Here is a 19,278-nt window from a genome sequence, read left to right as displayed (position 1 = left end):
ATAATTCTGGAATCATGTGATAACATCTCCTACTTTAATCTTTAAAATTAATTTATTAATTACTAATAGAAAAAATGTGACAGGGTCCTTACAGGTATTTCCACAGCCCACAGTTCGCCTCCGAGCTTGCAAGTCATCTGCATGGCGATCTTGGTGGCGATACTCATCATCATGCCCTGTTTATTCAAAGTCCGAGCAAGCACACATTGGCTTGGGACTGGGCAGTCTGAGCTCAAATATTTTTTAATGGAATCATAATAGGTCTTCTGATTAGAAGGCAGAATGCACATTACCTAAAAGCAAAAACAGCAAAAGATTTTGGAAATTAATTTACTTCTGCTAAGAAGTCACTTTTTAAAGAAATGAATTCATGAATTATTCTCCAAACATCTTTTACCCCTAAGTTCCCAAGAAGCAATACTAACATGCCTACAGTTCTCTTAAAGGGCCATTAAACCACTGGTGAATTAATGCCATTTGAAATGCCTTTTCATTAGCCATTCACTCTGCAAGGCCCCATCCCACTCGTACCCATCTCCTCGTTTCTCTCCTGATTTGATTCTGTCAATTCCCTCAAATTCCCTTCTCACAGAGCTCCTTCTCCAGCTATCTCCATTCCCTCACCCCCAACTTCGCAGTGGTCCTTTCCTGTGGTTTTCAAGTTCTCATTCCCATTGGTCCCTCCCTGACTCCATCGAAAAAGATAAGCAAAATCAAGAATTAGCTTAAACTATGGTGCTTTTCCCATTAGGTAGAAGATAACCAAAAATACACTTTAAAAAAAAAACTGGAAATTGACAGTATGGATATAGGGGGAGGGAAAATAAGGATAGAGAAGTTTCAAGTCCCCTGGCTTTTTTTTTTTTTTTTTTTTTTTTTTTTGGGGGGGGACAGAGTCTCACACCGTCACCCAGGCTGGAGTGCAGTGGCGCGATCTTGGCTCACTGCAACCTCCACTTCCTGGGTTCAAGTGATTCTTGTGCCTCAGCCTCCCAAGTAGCTGGGATTACAGATGCCTGCAACCACGCCCGGCTAATTTTTTGTATTTTTAGTAGAGACAGGGTTTCACTATGTTGGCCAGTCTGGTCTCAAATGCCTGACCTTGTGATCCACTCGCCTCGGCCTCCCAAAGTGCTGGGATTACAGGTGTGAGCCACCGCCCCCGGCCTACTCCTACTTCTTATCAGATGCTTTCCACACTGAAGGGCCTACCTCCGCCTCCTTCCCATCTTTTATTCCCCACTTTCAAAAGCCCCCAAATTGTAGAAAAGATATACACTGTCATGATTAGCAGAAGAAAACAAAGTAATTTTTCCACCTATAGAATTATTTAAAGTCACAATGTCAAAAGCTAAAATTATTTACATTTAATTATATAAAGTGAAGAAAAATATTTTTAAATTATCAGCAAAAGACTCTTAGAGGCCTTCCTTCCTTCCAATTCATGAGTTTGGCTCCAAGCAAGAAAAGTGGTAGAACAAGGCACTGGCCCAATGGGCTGAAAGAAGATGGGAGCCGAGTGAGACTGGTTCCACACCAGGGGCTGGACAAGTAAGCAGGTATGTGGGGAATAACAGGAGCCATGCAACATACATTTCCTAGCCGTGCCCATTGAGAAAGCCTGGGGATAGCAACATCCCGGTAGCAATTAAGCATACCAAGTGCTCCAAATCTTTGTATCTAAATACTATTATCTGCTAAAAGGACTCAGGACTCCCGGGAAAGGTATCTGATTCCAGGGCTGGGAAGCAACACTGTTAGATGAGCCTGGAATATCTTATTTTGCCAGAAATTAAGAAAGTGTTCCAAGAAAGATGGAGACACATGAAAAAAAAAAAAAAACACAGAAGCCAGCTTGAAGGGGAATCCCACAAGCAAAATCAGGTACAATATTATGAGCAACAAAATAAATAGTAAGAGTAATGGACTATAACAAAACAGGAATCTATGAGTCTATGCAGATGTAAAGAAACAAATAGGGAGAAGAGAAAGTTCTTCCTATGCCACCTAATAACTACAGAAGGACTGATGGAATGGAAGACCATCATTTGTTAACCATCATAATAATGTGCCACATATTCTGAGACACAAGAATTGCTTGAACCCAGGAAGTGGAGGTTGCAGTGAGCCAAGATCGCGCCACTGCACTCCAGCCTGGGTGGCAGTGTAAGACTCTGTCTCAAAAAAAAAAAAGAAAAAAAAAAAAAAAAAGCCAGGGAACTTGAAACTTCTCTATCCTTATTTTCCCTCCCCCTGTATCCATACTCTCAACTTCCAGTTTTTTTAAACCATCATAATAATGATGGATTCAGGCAAGAATTATAATAGACGCTAAGACAAATGGGTAAAAGTGTGATGAGAAACAGGATTATTTATATAGTCTCAAAGTATCTACATTTGCACACATGCGACTGATAAAACTTAACTTTACAGTGGAGAAATCGGGCAGATATCACCGTAATCAGTGGAATGCCACCTGGTAGGGTGCACTCAGATTATAGGATCATTGCTGTGCTACTCTTGCCAAAAGTGCATAACGTGAATTTAATCATGAAGAGACATCAGACAAACCCAAATTAAGGAACGTTATACAAAATAACTAGTCTGTACTCTTCAAAATTGGAAGGTCATCAGAGTCAAGGAAAATTAAAGAGCTGTTCCAGATTGAAGGAGAGACTATAAAGCCTGGACAACTAAGTGCAGGACAGTAGAGCCTTTTCCTACAGAGGTGACAATTGAGACAAATGCAGAAAACTGTTTCTTAATTTTGATGATTGTCATATGCTTCTGTAAGACAGAGACCTTGTTTATAGAAAATATGCACTGAAATAGTCAAGGGCACTGGGCCATCATGCCTGTAACTTATGCTCAAATGGTTCAGCAAAAAAGATAGAAAAGAATAAAGCAAATATGGTAAAAGGTCAATAATTTAGGATTCTGGGTGAAGGGTATATGAGAGTTGTTTGTACCGTTCTTGTCACTTTTCTGTAAGTTTGATTTAAGTAAAAAATAAATGCTCTTAGGGTGATAATTCTCTGTTTCATGTAAGATCCTTTAGAGTAAAAGAGAAACTCACTAAAAGCAAAGCAAAGAGATAGCACTTAGCTAGTTAGTTCAGTTACTTTGCACAACATAAGAACAAGAATGTTGGAAGTTGGGCTGAGTGAGCAAGGTAAGAAGGGTAGATGGAATGGACAGGAAAAGCCCTGCAATAGCCCAGGGGTGCTGAGGTCTGGTAGAAGAGTAAACATTCCTGGGAAATAGGAATCGTTGAAAGATGTTTAAGAACAGGGATGCCAATTCTAATTTGTCTGGAATATTGGGATGTGATGTAATCAAGCCTTGGCCCCAAACAGTCTGCAAAGTCAGTTACACACACATGCCCTTTGGGAAATGAGGCAACTGTGGATGTCCTACCAGGTGATGCAGCACAGGAGGAAGTGGTCCTCAGTGAAACGCACAGAAGGTGGCAAGAATTCAGAGGAAGCAGGAATTTGGGGCCATAGGTCACTTGGAAAGATCTAACCCTTCAAGAATCCCCTGAAATATTGGGAACACTGGATACCAACATTTATGGGATGAGGTGGGAGTCAGTTTATCTTAAATCTGAAGGAAAAGATGATCTCAATGAGTTGCAAAATATGCAGACATCCAAGTGGCTGTTATAGGGGTAAAAAGAAGTACTGTATTTTAAAATTAATTTTAGAAATGTGGAAATGATTAAAGTACTAAGATTAATACTTTTTTGGGTGCTTTGGGGAAATGCATGGCAGTTTGCAAATATATCTTGGGAGGGTATGTTCAGACTGTAGATATAAAGCAGAACTAAAATTATAGATTAAAGGAGTTCAAAAAGTATCCTATACTTACCAACTGAACATCAGGATCAACATATTGCTGTACAGCTCTAACAAATGCAGCTGGATTTTCTTGTACTTTTATGCTACATAAAAAGATTAATTTTGAAGCTATGTAATTTCCTTCTTAGTAGCACATAATCATATGGCATTAGAAATAATACAAATAAATTTTCATAACAGACTAGTAGTTTTAGGAAAAAATTATTAGAGAAAAATAAAAACCTTTTGAGTCTAAAATTGTTTCTTTCACTACAAAATATGACAAAAACATTTAGCAATAATTTTTACAGTGTAAAAAATGGTTTGGTAGAAAAGAAGATCTTCTCAATTGTCCAGAATCCCTACAATCAATAATTCTGTAGTTCAAAATGGGGTTGAAAGTGAACTTTTGAAATCCCAAGTCTCATAGTATCAAATATCTGAAACACTGTTCAAGCTCAACCAGGATTAAGATTTCTGTAAGAGTGAATCACTATAGCAATCTAAAACTGAATGTTTCAGAAAACATCAGATTAATGAGACCAAGATATTCAGCTAATTTGCATGATTCAGACAAAAATATATTTATTTTCCTTAGTGGTTGCTTGTCTGGAGCCTGGAACATCTAGCCTTAATCAATTAATCAGTGCACAGCTACTTAACAATTATCTGTTCTGTGCTTAATTATGTTAGGGGCCAGCAGCTCCAGAAGTAATTCTCACACACACAGGAATTTGTAAAACTAGTTTCTTTATGTAGAATCAGCCTCTTTTATGTGTATATAAGTGAACTGTCGCAATGCCCAGTGGCCTTTTAAAACTTGCCCAGCAGGTGGCAGGACCGTCAACCCCATGAATGCAGATTTTAACAGACCTATGTGACTGGCTGGCAGAACCGTCTCAGCAACTAGATGGTCCTGACTCGTCCAATTCAAACTCTTGCACTCTGACTCTGCTGCACTTATAGTCCATTCCTTCTAAAATCATCAGGTGAATGTTTTAGAAGACAGAGCTATGCATATAAATCTAACAGGTAAACGGATACTTTATGGAAAAAAGAAGCTGGAAATAAAATATGAGCTTTCAATTAAAACAGGCCAAGGACAGAACACAGCAATGGGCTTGTTCCAGAATTCACGTGAGAAAGAGCCTGAGATGTCAGCCCAGGGTCTGCGGACTGTGGCTTCTTTCATAATCATTTCCTGCTTTATTAGCTGATGGGTTTAGAGAAAGTAGAGCAGGTGTTTATTTATCCACGCTATTTATTAACAGATTTGATAAGAGGGGAGTTCTGAACAATGGTGTTAAATAAGACTTTGGGATTAATACTTGTGCTGCTGATGTAATTAATTAGTAACTATGTGTTTAAAGAATAACTCCACTATAACAAAGAAAAATAAGTATCTGTTCCTCTTTTCTAAGCATATCAGGTTCAGTAAAGTGAGGCATGACCAACTTTATGGCTTTTCTAAAGCAAAACAGTATTTTCAGTGTGATTGTATATGTATCTCTTACTCAATGAAAAACAGTTTATTTATCTTTCTCATCCTCAGCAACTGGCATAGTATAGTATCTACACATATTAGTACTCAATAAATGTTCTAAGAATAAATGGTTGACCCTAGTCTTATCAGGAAACTCTCTGAATGACTAATAGTATGCTACAGTAACAGAATCAGAAAAGCTTATTTGAGATCTATTTTCACATTAAATTTTAAAGCATAAAATCTATCGAGTAAAAGTCAGGACATGCAACTTTTATTTTTTAATATTCATTTGCTATTAAGTAAATAACTGATATGAAAAACTGATTTGAAAGAAGGAAAAACAGTTGAGAAGACAATATATGGACTTATTAAAGATTTATATCCCAACTGGTACTGGAAAGATTTTCAGGTAATGACACTACTGCTTAAGAACTGTGTACAAGTTTTACAAAGACCAACATAAAATATATTTTAACTTTATAAAAGTTTAGTCATTACAAAATCTATCCACTTATGACTATTTTCTTGGCACCTTACATTAGGAAACCGTACTGGGATAAAGAAGCTTTTGTTGATACATCTGCCATTATTCCCTATCTTCTAACCAAACCAAATTAATATATGAACAAAATTCAATGTATTCTCACATTTTGGGGTAGTCCACATTAAATCCCATGGAACCTGCAACTCTTCTCAAGCAGTTCAGAAAGCTCTCAGCAACATATTCAGTTCTGTCACTACATAAAATCAACCAGGTATTCAAAGACCGTGCATTTAAAATTTTGCAAGTTCGAACATCCTTAGACCAATCAGCAGCAGACACAGGTTGACACTGAGAAAAATAATGACCATGAAAGGATTGAACAAATTTATTCAGAGATCAACTAAATAAAGACAGTGTGAAGATGGCCAACATTTGTCATAACTGTTTAACAGAGTTTGCTATTCAGTCTTAAAACATGGATGCAGGCACTGCACATCCGAACAGAATACATGTGCTTTCTGGGAGTGGAAGCATCTGGGCATCATCCCAGGTCTTCCAGGCACTGGTGGCAGAACCTTGGAGGTTCCTTTAATCTCATGATTCTCTGTGGTGCGCAGAGAATGGTGTCTGATTCAAAGATCTCTGAGGTTCCCTTCCAGCTCTTGAGTATCTATGCCTTTATTAAGAATGATTCAGGCAAAAGCCTGTATTGTTTCATCTTTTACTTGAAGCATCTAAATATCTCAAAGAATGCTGATTATCGATACTCTAGGTCATCATAATAAAACGAACACACCCGAAAGAACAGTTAAGATTATATATTAAGCTAGGAGTAGGTACACCTAGAAGCAAAGATGAAGCCAGGATGGAGGCTCCTTTCTCACTCTCAAAACGTGCCTCATGTGACCAGGAAGAACAGGTTTCCTGTGTTGAAGAGGGGGAATGTTAGCCTGCTTCCCAGACCCTCTGCTTATATCCCCAGCCTGTAATTGAATGATGCTTTTGGCATAGCAAGTGGGGAAGATCCACTGTTAGAATTAAAAGGGACCACACTGTATGCTCATCTCCTGCTACTTGAAGTGCTGTCAAGCACTACTTGACCAGCAGCATGAGCATCGCCTAGAAGCCAGTTAGAAATGTAGAGTCCTGGGCACCACCCCAGATCCACTGAATCAGAATCTGCATGTTAACATGTCCCCCAGGTGATTCACATGTACACTAATACTTAAGAAACATCCCAATCTTCTTGTTTTACAGACTAGAAAGCTGTGGCTAAGAGATTATGAAACCCGTTGGCAGCAGTGACAGGTTTAGAATGCTGGTCTCCTGACATGGCAGCCAGGGCAATTGCAACCAAGCACTCTGACTTCTCTGACTTCCAATCATCAGCCATCCTCATGATGCCTTCCACTGGCTGGGCTGGATTCAGCTCCAGGAGTCCACCTACCTCAGCCTGAGAGCAAAGGAGAAGGGCTAGCTTCCCATCAATGGCTCTCTCTGGAACCAACGTTCACTCCTATCCATTAGAGCATGAAGAGAGTTGTAGTCCTTCTGCCCACAACACTTCTTCCTGCTGTTGTCTTATGGGGCTGGGAGGAAGACCCAGGACAATGTACCCTGAGACTTGTGGACTTTTAGTTCATTCAATTCCTAGGAGCTAATTTCAGAAAAGCAGAATGGGCCAAGAACTTGATGACATTGTCATCTTAGACACCTGCTACCTCCAGTGTATGAGTTCTCCTGTTTTAATGCCCTTTCTCCTATGGACACCAGTTTTTACACCAAAAGAATGCAAACAAATAAATAAAAATGAAAGGCTCCAGGAAATACGATTTTGCTTATAGAGATTATGAGACAGATCATTTTAAGTACATAAGTCCTTCTTTACATGTGGATCTGAAACTGAGCTTCTCTTTACTGACCTGTCACCAAGATCCTAATGGGAGTCTACATTTTAGTACTTTACAATAAAGTTTTGTTTTGTTTGTGTTGAAAAATAGTACTTCCTTAGGTTCTCCAATGACAGTTTTTGTAACCTGGATAGATTATTGTAAAGAAATGACAAGGCCAGGCATGGTGGCTCATGTCTGTAATCTCAGCACTTTGAGAGGCCAAGGTGGGAGGATGGCTTGAGCCCAGGGGTTCAAGACCACCCTGGGCAACATAGGGAGACCTGATTTCTACAAAAAATACAAAAATTAGCTGGGCGTGGTGGCGTATGCCTATAGTCCCAGCTTCTTGGGAGGCCGAGATGGCAGGATCGCTTGAGCCCAGGAGGTTAAGGCTGCAACGAGCTGTGATCATGTCTCTATGTTCCAGCCTGGGCAACAGAACAAGACCTATCTGAAAAAAAAAAAAAAAAAAGATGAAAAAAAATCCCCCATTCTACCACCATGATACATTCATTGTTCAGTTGTATCAGTTAGACATACAGGTTTATTACACCAAATAAAGGCAAGAAGAGAGCCTTTAAACATGAAAAGAAATGCAACTGGTTTTTTAAAGTGGGCAAAACTAAGGGGGAGAAGAGAAAGATAATGCATAATTTTTGCATAAAATATTAATAGGTTCATTTCTTCAACAGAAGTCTGGAAGTGGCAATGATTTGTCTCTTCAGGTTTCCAAATGCCTCTCTCCCCAAGTACTATGGCTGGGGCTGGGTTCTGTGCATATTTCTTGACTTTCGTGTCCATTGAGCAGTGTTTTATTTTGAAAGATTAACATACACAACTGACGTAGCAACTGAAAGTCCGGTTTTGGTATCAGAAAACAGTCTTTTAGAACTAATGTTCACCAGTTAATAGAATTTCCTCAGATGACTATGGCCTTTTTTTTTTTTTTTTAAGAGCAATGCATCATGCAACAGAAGATGGGTATATTTTAATTGCAATGATTTGAAATACCATCTTCTGACTAACCTAAATCATGTCCACTGGGTGCCGCTAAGTCCATGCAAGTAAATTCAGATTGACAAGGAAACCACAGGGGATCTGAAGTCTTAGGATAAAGAGATGGAAGTACATGGCCAAACCAAATATTATAAGCACACAAGCCACTCTGGCCAATGCACAAACTTACACATATTCAAGTAAATACTTTTAAATGAAAGTAAAATCACAGCACTTACTATGTGGTCTTGCATTAATATTTTTTCTGAAGGCACAACCCGTCCAGTCAGAGATATCTGGCTTCCAAAATGCAGTCCCCAGGTCTCTAGTTCAAAACGAGCATTGGTGTTCCTGTTGATAGAGTTGTTTTAAATCATTAAACGGAGATATATTTACAACTTACTGAATTAGTCAGGGGCTGATTTTCTGTGTCTTCAGGATTCCTGGCTTCTAATTCTACTCAGCATATTTTTTCCCTGCTTAAATGAATTATGGGACAACTGTGCTCATTTGGGATGTTCAGGAATGGGAAAAGGATTCCAGTGGGAGTACAGTGGTTAGAAAAATAAGCTTTTGAGCCAGGCAGACCTGGGTTTAACTCCCAGCTCTAATGTTTAATAATATATGACCTTGAGCAAAGTATTAATCTTTAAGGCCTTGGTTTCTTTACTGGCAAAATGGAAGGATAATAAAAGTACCTACTTCGTAGGGTAGATAAAAAGATGAGATATGATAATACATAGAAAGTGCTTACCATAGTCCCTGGCACATGGCATGTGCTCAAAGCCTATAAGATATTATCATTCTTGATAACACACTTGTTAATAAAGAGATATTTTGGAGCCAGTGGATGTGGAGATGTCTTTTGTGAATATCTGAATTTGTTGGGTTGAGAGTCGAGGAAGGACGATAAAAGAAGGGAACATAAGAATTTAAGCTTCAGAAGATTCAGGGTCTTCCTATTACCCTGTCTATCCTATGAGGAGAATATTAATATCAGCAATAATAACACTACTTTCTATTGTGTAGTACTTTTCATTTATAACTTAATAAGCTTTAATCATAGTTGACGTTTTAGCTCATGGGAGTATGATATATGATAACTTCCACTGAGCCATAAGCTCCTTGAGAGCAGCAACCACATATAGGACTCAGCACACAGTAAGCCAGGCATTTGCAGGACATGGAGGTGACCCCCACGCTTTTGTTTCCCTACTAAAGCTCTACCTCTTTTTTTAGGGGAGCTCCAACCTCTTCACCACTGTCTCTCAGCAATAGCTCACTATTTCCACCTATTCAGATTATGTCTTCTCTGGTCACACTAATTCCTTTGAGTTAATTATTTTGCTGCCCAAGATTATTATTTTACTGCCCAAGATGAGATGAGTGAGGCCATCATTGGTCAGGAAACGGGGTGAGGTGGGTGGTATTACTGAAAGATGGCAGATAGATGCATCAGGAAGATTAATCCACAGTCACTATAAGGGAAACGAATGAGGAATCCCTTCTGAATTCGGTGTAAGTCTGAGGGATGTCCAGGGTAAATGACGTAAAGTGTATCCATGAAGTAAAAAAACTATGAAACCACTAGCATGATAATAGAGGTCATGTTTACCATACAGAAGTGTTTGAGAAAAACCCTGAAGTGAAAAGAGCAAGTTACAAAACATGATGTACAGTACTATACCGTTTCTCTTTAAAAAAAAATAGGATTAGGCCGGGCGCGGTGGCTCACGCCTGTAATCCCAGCACTTTGGGAGGCCCAGGCGGGCGGATCACGAGGTCAGGAGATCAAGACCATCCTGGCTAACACAGTGAAACCCAGGCTCTACTAAAGAATATAAAAAATTAGCCCGGCGTAGTGGCGAGCGCCTATAGTCCCAGCTACTCGGGAGGCTGAGGCAGGAGAATGGTGTGAACCCAGGAGGCGGAGGTTGCAGTAAGCCGAGATTGTGCCACTGCACCCCAGTCTGGGCGACAGACCAAGACTCCGTCTCCAAAAAAAAAAAAAAAAAATAGGATTATATGCATTTGCAAAGTCTGAAAGAATATTACTAATATGATAATAATTGAATTATTAATTCAATTGTGATTCACTCATTTGTTAAGTATTTACTGAGTAAACACACATACACACTCTTTTCTCTCTCTCCTTTCTTTGTGCTATGGAAATTTCCAAATCCTCCAAGAGCTAGTACTACTTTTAAAAAAATTTTTTTAAAAAAACGACTGTTGATCAGCAATATAGCCCAATAGAAATATAAAGCAAGCTACATATGTAATTTTAAATTTTCCAGTAACCACCTTAAGAAAGTAAAAAAGTGGCAAGTGAAATTATGTTTTAAATATATGTTACTTAACCAATCATTTCTAGGTGTGTCACTAGCCACATTTCAAGTGCCTAGCAGCCACACTAGATAGTTCAGTTTTAGAGGGTCAGAAAGGAAAACCAAGGAGAAGCTCAATTTTCCAATCACGTCACAGCAAACTGTCAAAAGAACTGAAACACAGTCTGATAATCAGATAGGCAGAACCAGATGGCACAAAGGTATATCTCAAATTTAAAAGGCACATAGTGGGGTTTTCCTAAAGTTCAGTCTGCTAAGGCCATTGTATTAAGAGTTGAGCATTCCTGACCCTGAATACTGGGGGCCTGGTGTTTTTCTGGTTGCTTTGTTTGCTTGGATGTTGTTGTTGTTGTTGTTTACATTGTAACCTTTTTCTTTATTCCACATTTTATCCAGACCTCAATGTATGAAACAGATGAAAGCAGGGCATGCAGGTAAAGTGAGTGTGATTCCTATCAGCATGGCTTCTCCCAACTCCATTCAACCCCTTAGTCCTGAGACATCTCACATGAAGGGCTGTGGACAGCACAATTCAAAAGCTCCTTGCTCTCAATCAATACGAATGAGACATTTCCTTCAAGGAATACAGTGTTACATGGACCATCTAATACTAAAAACTCAGCCCCAGGCAGGATGCATGCGGTGATCCAGCACCTCTGGATGTTGTCCACAAGCCTGGCCAGGCGCTGCTGCCGGCCTGAAGGAGGGAGACGTGTCTTTTCAGCCACAGCCTTCATCAGCTGGAAATCAGAGGTTGCCTGGTCAGTCAGCCCTATTAAATGCAAATGAAGACAAAGTGAGAAAATGAACATAAGCGACTCAGCCCATCGCAGGCCCAGTTTAAACCTTTCCGCTTGAATGCATTCACCATCTGTATAGCACAACCAATAGAAATGAAAACCACGTATGTCATTTTAAGTTTTCTGATAACCATGTTAAGAAAAGTCAAAAAACAGACAAAATTACTTTAAATAGTGTATATTATTTAGCCCAGTATATCCAACATATTATCATTCCAACATGTAATCAACATAAAACACTTATTGATGAGGTAGTTTCCTTCTTTTTTTCATATTAAGCCTTTCAAATCTGGGCTGTATTTTACAGCATACCTCCTCTCAGTCTTTGGGTAGAGCTAGTCCCAATTCAAGTGCTCAAAAACTCATGTGCTCCTGGCTACTATATTGGGTCCTGCAGACCTACAATATCAGAACACCATTAAGAATGAGCACCCCTTAGGCTGGGTGCTGTGGCTCACACCTGTAATCCCAGCACTTTGGGAGGCTGAGGCAGGTGGATCACCTGAGGTCGGGACTTTGAGACCAGCCTGACCAACATGGAGAAACCCATCTCTACTAAAAATACAAAATTAGCCGGGCATGGTGGTGCTTGCCTATAATCCCAGCTACTTGGGAGGCTGAGGCAGGAGAATCGCTTGAACCCGGGAGGCAGAGATTTCAGTGAGCTGAGATCATGCCATTGCACTCCAGCCTGGGCAACGAGAGTGAAACTCCATCTCAAAAAAAAAAATAAAAAGAATTGGCACCCCTTCCCTCAAGGATTATATCATCATTAATCTTCCTTTCTTTCGTTCTTTCTCTCTTTCTCTTTCTCTCTTTCTCTTTCTTTCTTTCTCTTTTCTTTCTTTCTTTCCTTCCTTCCTTCCTTTCTTTCTTTCTCTCCCCTCCCTTCCTTCCTTCTCTCCCTCCCTCCCTCCCTCCCTCCCTCCCTCCCTCCTTCCTTCCTTCCTTCCTTCCTTCCTCCCTCCCTCCCTCCCTCCCTCCCTCCCTCCCTCCCTCCCAACAGTCTTGCTCTGTCACTCAGGCTGGAGGGCAATGGCATGATCTCGGCTCACTGCAACCTCCACCTCTCGGGTTCAAGTGATTCTTCTGCCTCAGCCTCCTGAGTAGCTGGGATTACAGACATGCATCACCATGCCCGGCTAGTTTTTTATTTTTAATAGAGATGAGGTTTCACCACGTTGGCCAGGCTGGTCTTGAACTCCTGACCTCAGGTGATCCACCCACTTGGCCTCCCAAAGTGTTAGGATTACAGGCGTGAGCCACGATGCCCGCCCTTCTTATTAATTTTTCTAATGGCAAAATAGATGTATCCGCATCATAACTGACTCAAGGAACACACAAATGCAAAATGTAGAAAGTCTTTCCTTCCTAGCCCTACCCGTTAGTCAAAAGAACATTGTTAAAAGTGCTCGAGGCAGTTATTCAGATTTTACTGTATAGTAAGGATTATATTATGAAAATTCATGCAAAAAGAAAATAAGGATTATTCTGGTACCGATCTACTGATATACCTGAAGAAAATCTAAGTCATATTCCTTCCTATACTAGCAAATTCAAACAATGGCAAAGAGAAACTTGGTTTTAGGATGATGTCAGGGGTTCTATTTTACATCAAAGTAATACATGGAATATATGAGATAAAGGAAATAGATTCCAAAGGGCACTCGATTCCCCCAACATGTCTCTATTATTGAATAAATTACTTAAAAGGCCCATCCTCCATGGGTTAAATCAATGTCCTGGCATTCAGGTAACATAAAGAGGGTCTGCCCACTGCCAAGCATCAGAGGCCAGTATCCAGGAGCCTGACAGAGGTATAAAACACAAATATTACCTGTTAGAAAGCAGAGCTCAGGTATCAGGTGGGCGAGCCGAGCCTCACTGTTGTCATTTCTCTTCCTCTTTAACAGACTAACAAGCATGGGCTGATTGAGGTCAGATACAGTAATATCATATTGCTATAAAACGCAAGATTAATGAGGGAAAAGTCAACGTGGAAGCACCGCCAGGTAAGCATCCTTACATTCAACAAGGTGATCCTAACATATATAAAAATGTAACCAATCCCATGGTTACCTACTTATTGCTACTTTCTTCCCAGGACCTTTCTATCTGAGGGCCAGTTTTATTATTTTAATTATTTTTTCTAACACAACACCATTAAAAATATCGTTTCCCTGCTATCTCTCGGTTTCAGCCAGATTCAGAATAGACTCCAGCTGGTTCTATACATAGGTCAATGACATCACTGGGACTGACTCAAAGCCAGCATTTCCACTACTGATGACTGAGGCAGACTGCCCCATGCTTAACTATCTAGCTCTAAACATCTATATTCATTTTGAAAATATCTATACACAAGCTGGAGGTGAGTTATATTGAGACAATCTCAGATTTCACAAAAAAGCATGACTGTCCTTACCTTCTAGGACAGTAGGATGTTACAGGGAAGCAGTCCTGAAGTCTGACAAATGTGAATTTGATCCCCAGCTCCTCTATTTGCTTGGGCTGTGACACTGGGGAAGTGATTTAACTTTCCTTATCTATGAAATAAGGATAACAGTAGCTCACAGGCATCCTATGTAAACCATGAGCAAGGGGTCTGGTTTATAATGAATCCCTGGCAACTGTTAGTTCATATTCCTCTCCCTTTGCCATCCTAAACTTCAATTTCAGCATTCTCACCTTGGCAAAAGCTCATTTACCCTCCAGTGGCAAACGTTACAGTGAACACTCGTTTCCATTATAATTTGATCCACGTTAGTGACAGAATAACTGGAATTATAACGTATAAAATGCCTGGGTATTATGACACTAACATCAATAATCACAATTAAAGAAGTCAAATATGAGCATTTCTCTATTTCAAGAAAAACTTTGTCATTAAAATAAAAAACGAGTCAAGAATCTCATTTGAAAGCAGCAGGTGCAACTGATGCTATGGCTAAAAAGCTTGGAGAAGCCTTTATCAAGTGAGTTTGCATACATGACTCCATTAATTTAGAACACATGGTGTGCTTACTATGTTCCAGAACAGCAGTGGATAAGAAGATAAAAGTAAAAGAGGCACAGTCCCTGCCTTTCTGCATAAATAAATTATCTACAAAGCGAGGTCCACAGGAAGCACAAACAATGCATAGCGAAGCACAACAAAGGACAACAAACTGATGAAAGAGATACTATTATTGTCCCCTTCACAGATGAAAAAACACTGAAACATTAAGCAATCTTCCCAAGGCTCCATAACTGGAAATGAGCATAGCTAGGATAGATCTGTTAAGACTCTGCTTGCTATACCACTCAGTACCGGATCCCCGGGCTGGAGTGGGAGGGGCGGGGAGGAAAAGGAGATGGTGGTAGTGACACAATTATGGCTGGCAAATCAGGGAAGCCTCCATGCAGGTGGAGACCAAGAGAGGACCCTGAAGAAAACATGGGAGTATGGAGAGTCTCAGGTAACAGCTCCAGCAAAACGAAGGCATCCTCCAGGAAGAAGGACTCTAGCTGGAGCATGGTCAAGAACTCTAGCCCCCAAGCTGCTCCCACAAGGCAAATTTGACCCTTTCCCTTGACCCAATTTTCTTAGCATTTGAAAATACTTTGTATGATAAGATAAAATAGAGAAATATAAAGGTCAATATCAGGATGTCTTCCACTTTGAAAACTGACTACATAATAATTGAGTCTTTCTTTCCTGGGACAGGGAGGAGGGCATACTAGAAGCTGTCACAGTGTTCTTTCTTTTCCTCCCTAATTACAATATCTATGCAGTGAAGCACAACTCATTTCAAAAAAGTGACTGGGATTTTTACCATGATTCCCGTTTCAGAATGTCACAGGTCCTAAAATACTTCTGTTTAAATGAACAAATTTAATCATGCAAGAAAGAAGCCCTAATGTTTAACAAACTGTGGGTTTCATAAACACAGAACACATTTTATGCACAAGATGCTTTGCTAGATACTATGCATCAAGGATTAGCCAAACGCCATCCTTGCTCTCCAAGGAGTATGTGTTCAAGAAGCAATGTGATGAATGCACAGGTACTTAGAAAGGAGAACAGCTTGCTCTTCTATGAGTGTAACAGAAAGCAAAGCCAGAGAGGACTTCACACTTGGCCTTGAAGCTAGGATTTGACCTAGGGGTAAAGGAGAAAGGTACAGCGTGGCTTTCTGAAGATGCCTAGTGAACACATGCAAAGGCTAAGGAAGGTGTAGGCCAGTGAGTGGATGGGGGATAAAGGCATGGGGTGCATAGTAGGGATGCTGAGAAATATAAGAAAGAAAGAGGGGGTCAAACTATGCAGTACCAGAGAGGAAGAAGCAGAGGATAGAAAAGGAGGAGCATGGTCTCCACTGTTCTCCCAGTGCTCACAAAGTGCAGGCACACTTCAATGCTCTGTGTGCATAATTATCTTGTTCGGTTCTTACACTACACCATGAAGGTAGACAGATAAATTTCCTTTACACATGACACTCTGGGTTTAGTTATTTACCCAGGGTTACACAGCTGGAGCCAGACCATCTTACTCAAGAGGTTATGCTTTTAATCAGATTTCTGGGCAACACTTCAGAAAGATCTCTCTGATGGCTGTGAACATGAGAGATCACAGTGAGGAGAGAGCTAGGGCATAAAGAGTGATGGTAGGGGGAGGGGATCCACGAGATGGCCTGCATTAATGCAGTGGGAAAAGGGCTGGAAAAGAGAAAATTCACGGATAAAGGATACAGAACTCACCTTGGTGACAAGCGAATGAGGAGGTTAACTTGAAGAAGAGGAAGAAAGCAAAATCCTTCCTGTCTGAGCTACAGAATTTCCAAGGAGAAACAGGAATGGGAAAGACAATGAATTCAGTCCGAATTATATTAGTTTGAGATGCCTGCAGGGTATTCATGCAAATAGGTTCTGGAAATGGAGATGAATATGTAATTTGGGAATGAGGGCAAGGCAAAAACATTATATTTGAACCATCTCAAAATACAATGAAAAGGTTCTGTATGAGGGAACCATGGTGAAGAATGGTTCCTTTGTGGGGAAGGGAGGAGGAAAATGTCAAAGGAGACTAAGAGAGAACAACCTGAAAGTAGCGGAGAGCCGCAGGGATGTATCCCAGGAGTTAAGGAAGGAAGAGATCAGTTCCAGCCGGTGGGAGAGGTCACAGGTATCAAATGCACTGAAAGCCCTTTAGGAAAAGAACAGTAACTGAACTTGACCCTTCTAGAACTACTTCTAAAGCAGCAGAACTGGATACCAGACTGCTGAGGTTTCAGGAAGGAAGAACGGGAAAGGTGCTTGGAGCTGGTATAAATGACTTTCTAAAGTTAGCTAAGGAGAAAAAGAGAGCTTTTCCTGAAGGTGTACAATGATCAAGAAAGGGTTTTTGGATTTGTTTGTTGTTTTAACCTGAATATTACTATACATTAAAGAGAAGGCACTTTCCAAAGGAATTGAACATGGAAGATGAGGGGCAGGGATAATTGTTGCAAATGCGATTAAGAGTTTCCAGAGACAGCAACAGATTCCATCAATAGTTTCTTGAGTATCTAATATGCGCAAAGCACTGAGCTAGCCCTGGGTCTCCAAAAATAAGGAGCCCCCTCCCCAGAGCTCAATGTCTAGGATGGGGCTCAGACCATTCGCGTGGTGCCTGTGATGACCTGATACAGGGAGGGGATCCTGGGAGGAATGCTATAGGGCTCCCTTGAGACTTGATGGCTGAGCTGAGTTCACAAGGGTGTCTAGTGTTCGTCTGGCTGTCAAGGGGTATCCAGGAAAAGGAAGCAACATGTGTGAAAATGCACAGGGGAGAAACCGAGTCATGGAATCACAAGAGGCAATTACATCAGAGTCAGGCAAGGGAGCAGGGGAATGGGAAGAGATGAGGCTTTAAAGGCAGCATTTGGCCACATCACAAGGAGCCTTGAAAACTCTGCTAAGGGGCTTAAATGTGGTCCTAAGGCAATAAGGAGACATGGAAATGTATTAACGTTGGGAGCAGTGTAATCAGATATGCGTTAAAGGGAGATTACTCAGACTACAGGAAGAAGGAAACAGGAGATAGGATGAGGGTCAACAGGAGACCGGGATGGTGGGGATGAAGGAGAGAGACAAGTCAGAGAATCAGGTCGGAGGCAGACTCAGCCTACAATCTGGGGGACCTCTGAGACTTGGAATAAGTAGACTTCTCTGAGGTAAAAGGAAAGGAGATAGAGATGAATGAAGAAAAGTCCTACCTGCTTGTAGTAATCCACATAGGTGATCTCGGTGCCATCCCGCTTCTGAAAGGTGTGTGTGGGCTTCACTGACCAGTCAATGTCATCAATGGAGTAGGTTCTGTTATTGTATCTGGCAAATATAAAAAGTCTTTAAAATTTTTTAATCATCTAACATAAGCAGCTACTTCACCACACTTTTAATTCAACACATAAGATAGACTCCAGAATGTCAGAAATTATGAAAACAATATAACAAGAATATTCACTTTTTAAAAAATACTCAGCTCTTTTCTGAAAAGGGCATTCCTTAATAATTTCATATACAGGAAGACTTCTGTCTACATTCCAACAAAACCTGTGGGGGAGTCCTTAGACCACAGTCTATTTTTCTCACTGATAGATACACTAATTTCAGGCAAATCATTCTGAAATGTTCAGAGGCTGAAGCATTGCTCAAAACTTTCCCATTATCTTCTCAGATAATGGTGTTTCTGACTTCCCAGGTAGTTTTTCTGATAAAAAAGCACCAAAAGAATGCCAATCAACCCACAATACTGGTGTCTTGCTTAACCTTCCCGCTAGGGCTGGCTCTTGGCAAAACTACAAAACAGGTTAGCTAAGATTACTCTAAGCTCCTTCTCCCCTTCAGCACTGTGTAGCCTGGACTGTCGTCTCAGGATGACCCAGCCTAGGGGCAGAAACTACCACAGCAGGTTTCTCTAGAGCTCTTGATTCTTTGCAAGATGACTTTGAAATGTGATAAGCTAATCCATCAAGATCATGACAGGAGGATAAGAGGGTAGCCTTCTCATACCAAGTAGTGTGGAATCCAGCCAGTCCCAGACCTCTGCTATATATCCCAGAAAACAAGTTTAAGTGGAAATTCTAAGCCAGAATAGAAGGCTAACAAGTCCCCTAAAAGAAGTATTCTTGCAGCCGTAAAAAGGAACAGGATCATGTCGTTTGCAGGGACACAGGTGGAGCTGGAAGCCATTATCCTCAGCAAACTAAGGCAGGAACAGAAAACCAAACACTGTATGTTCTCACTTATAAGTGGGAGCTGAACAATGAGAACACATGGACACGAGCAGGGGAACAACACACACTGGGGCCTCTCGGGGGATGGGGTGAGGGGGAGGGAGAGCATTCTGAAAAATAGCTAATGCATGCTGGGTTGAACACCTAGGTGATGAGTTGATAGGTGCAGCAAACCAC

At 40.7% G+C, this 19,278-nt stretch overlaps 1 protein-coding gene across 2 annotated transcripts in view; it reads right to left on the bottom strand.

The window, feature by feature from the left end:
• The window catches only part of PIWIL4 (piwi like RNA-mediated gene silencing 4), a 48,373-nt gene that overhangs the window by 10,674 nt on the left and 18,421 nt on the right, over nucleotides 1–19,278 (bottom strand). The window contains exons 8-14 of one of the 2 annotated variants that reach the window (XM_050758895.1): nucleotides 18,082–18,193; nucleotides 13,683–13,806; nucleotides 11,700–11,817; nucleotides 8,937–9,048; nucleotides 5,973–6,157; nucleotides 3,871–3,943; nucleotides 93–293 (exon numbers count right to left, since the gene is read on the bottom strand). In XM_050758895.1, coding sequence (XP_050614852.1) covers nucleotides 93–293; nucleotides 3,871–3,943; nucleotides 5,973–6,157; nucleotides 8,937–9,048; nucleotides 11,700–11,817; nucleotides 13,683–13,806; nucleotides 18,082–18,193 — 925 coding nt within the window. The remainder of the gene's footprint in view (nucleotides 1–92; nucleotides 294–3,870; nucleotides 3,944–5,972; nucleotides 6,158–8,936; nucleotides 9,049–11,699; nucleotides 11,818–13,682; nucleotides 13,807–18,081; nucleotides 18,194–19,278) is intronic. The other variant, XM_050758896.1, reaches the window with a different exon arrangement.

The sequence above is a fragment of the Macaca thibetana genome, chromosome 14, assembly GCF_024542745.1.
Source record: "Macaca thibetana thibetana isolate TM-01 chromosome 14, ASM2454274v1, whole genome shotgun sequence".
NCBI classification, from domain to species: Eukaryota; Metazoa; Chordata; class Mammalia; order Primates; family Cercopithecidae; genus Macaca; species Macaca thibetana.
The sequence above is the reverse complement of the archived record's forward strand: the minus strand, read 5'-3'. Positions and strand labels throughout refer to the sequence as shown.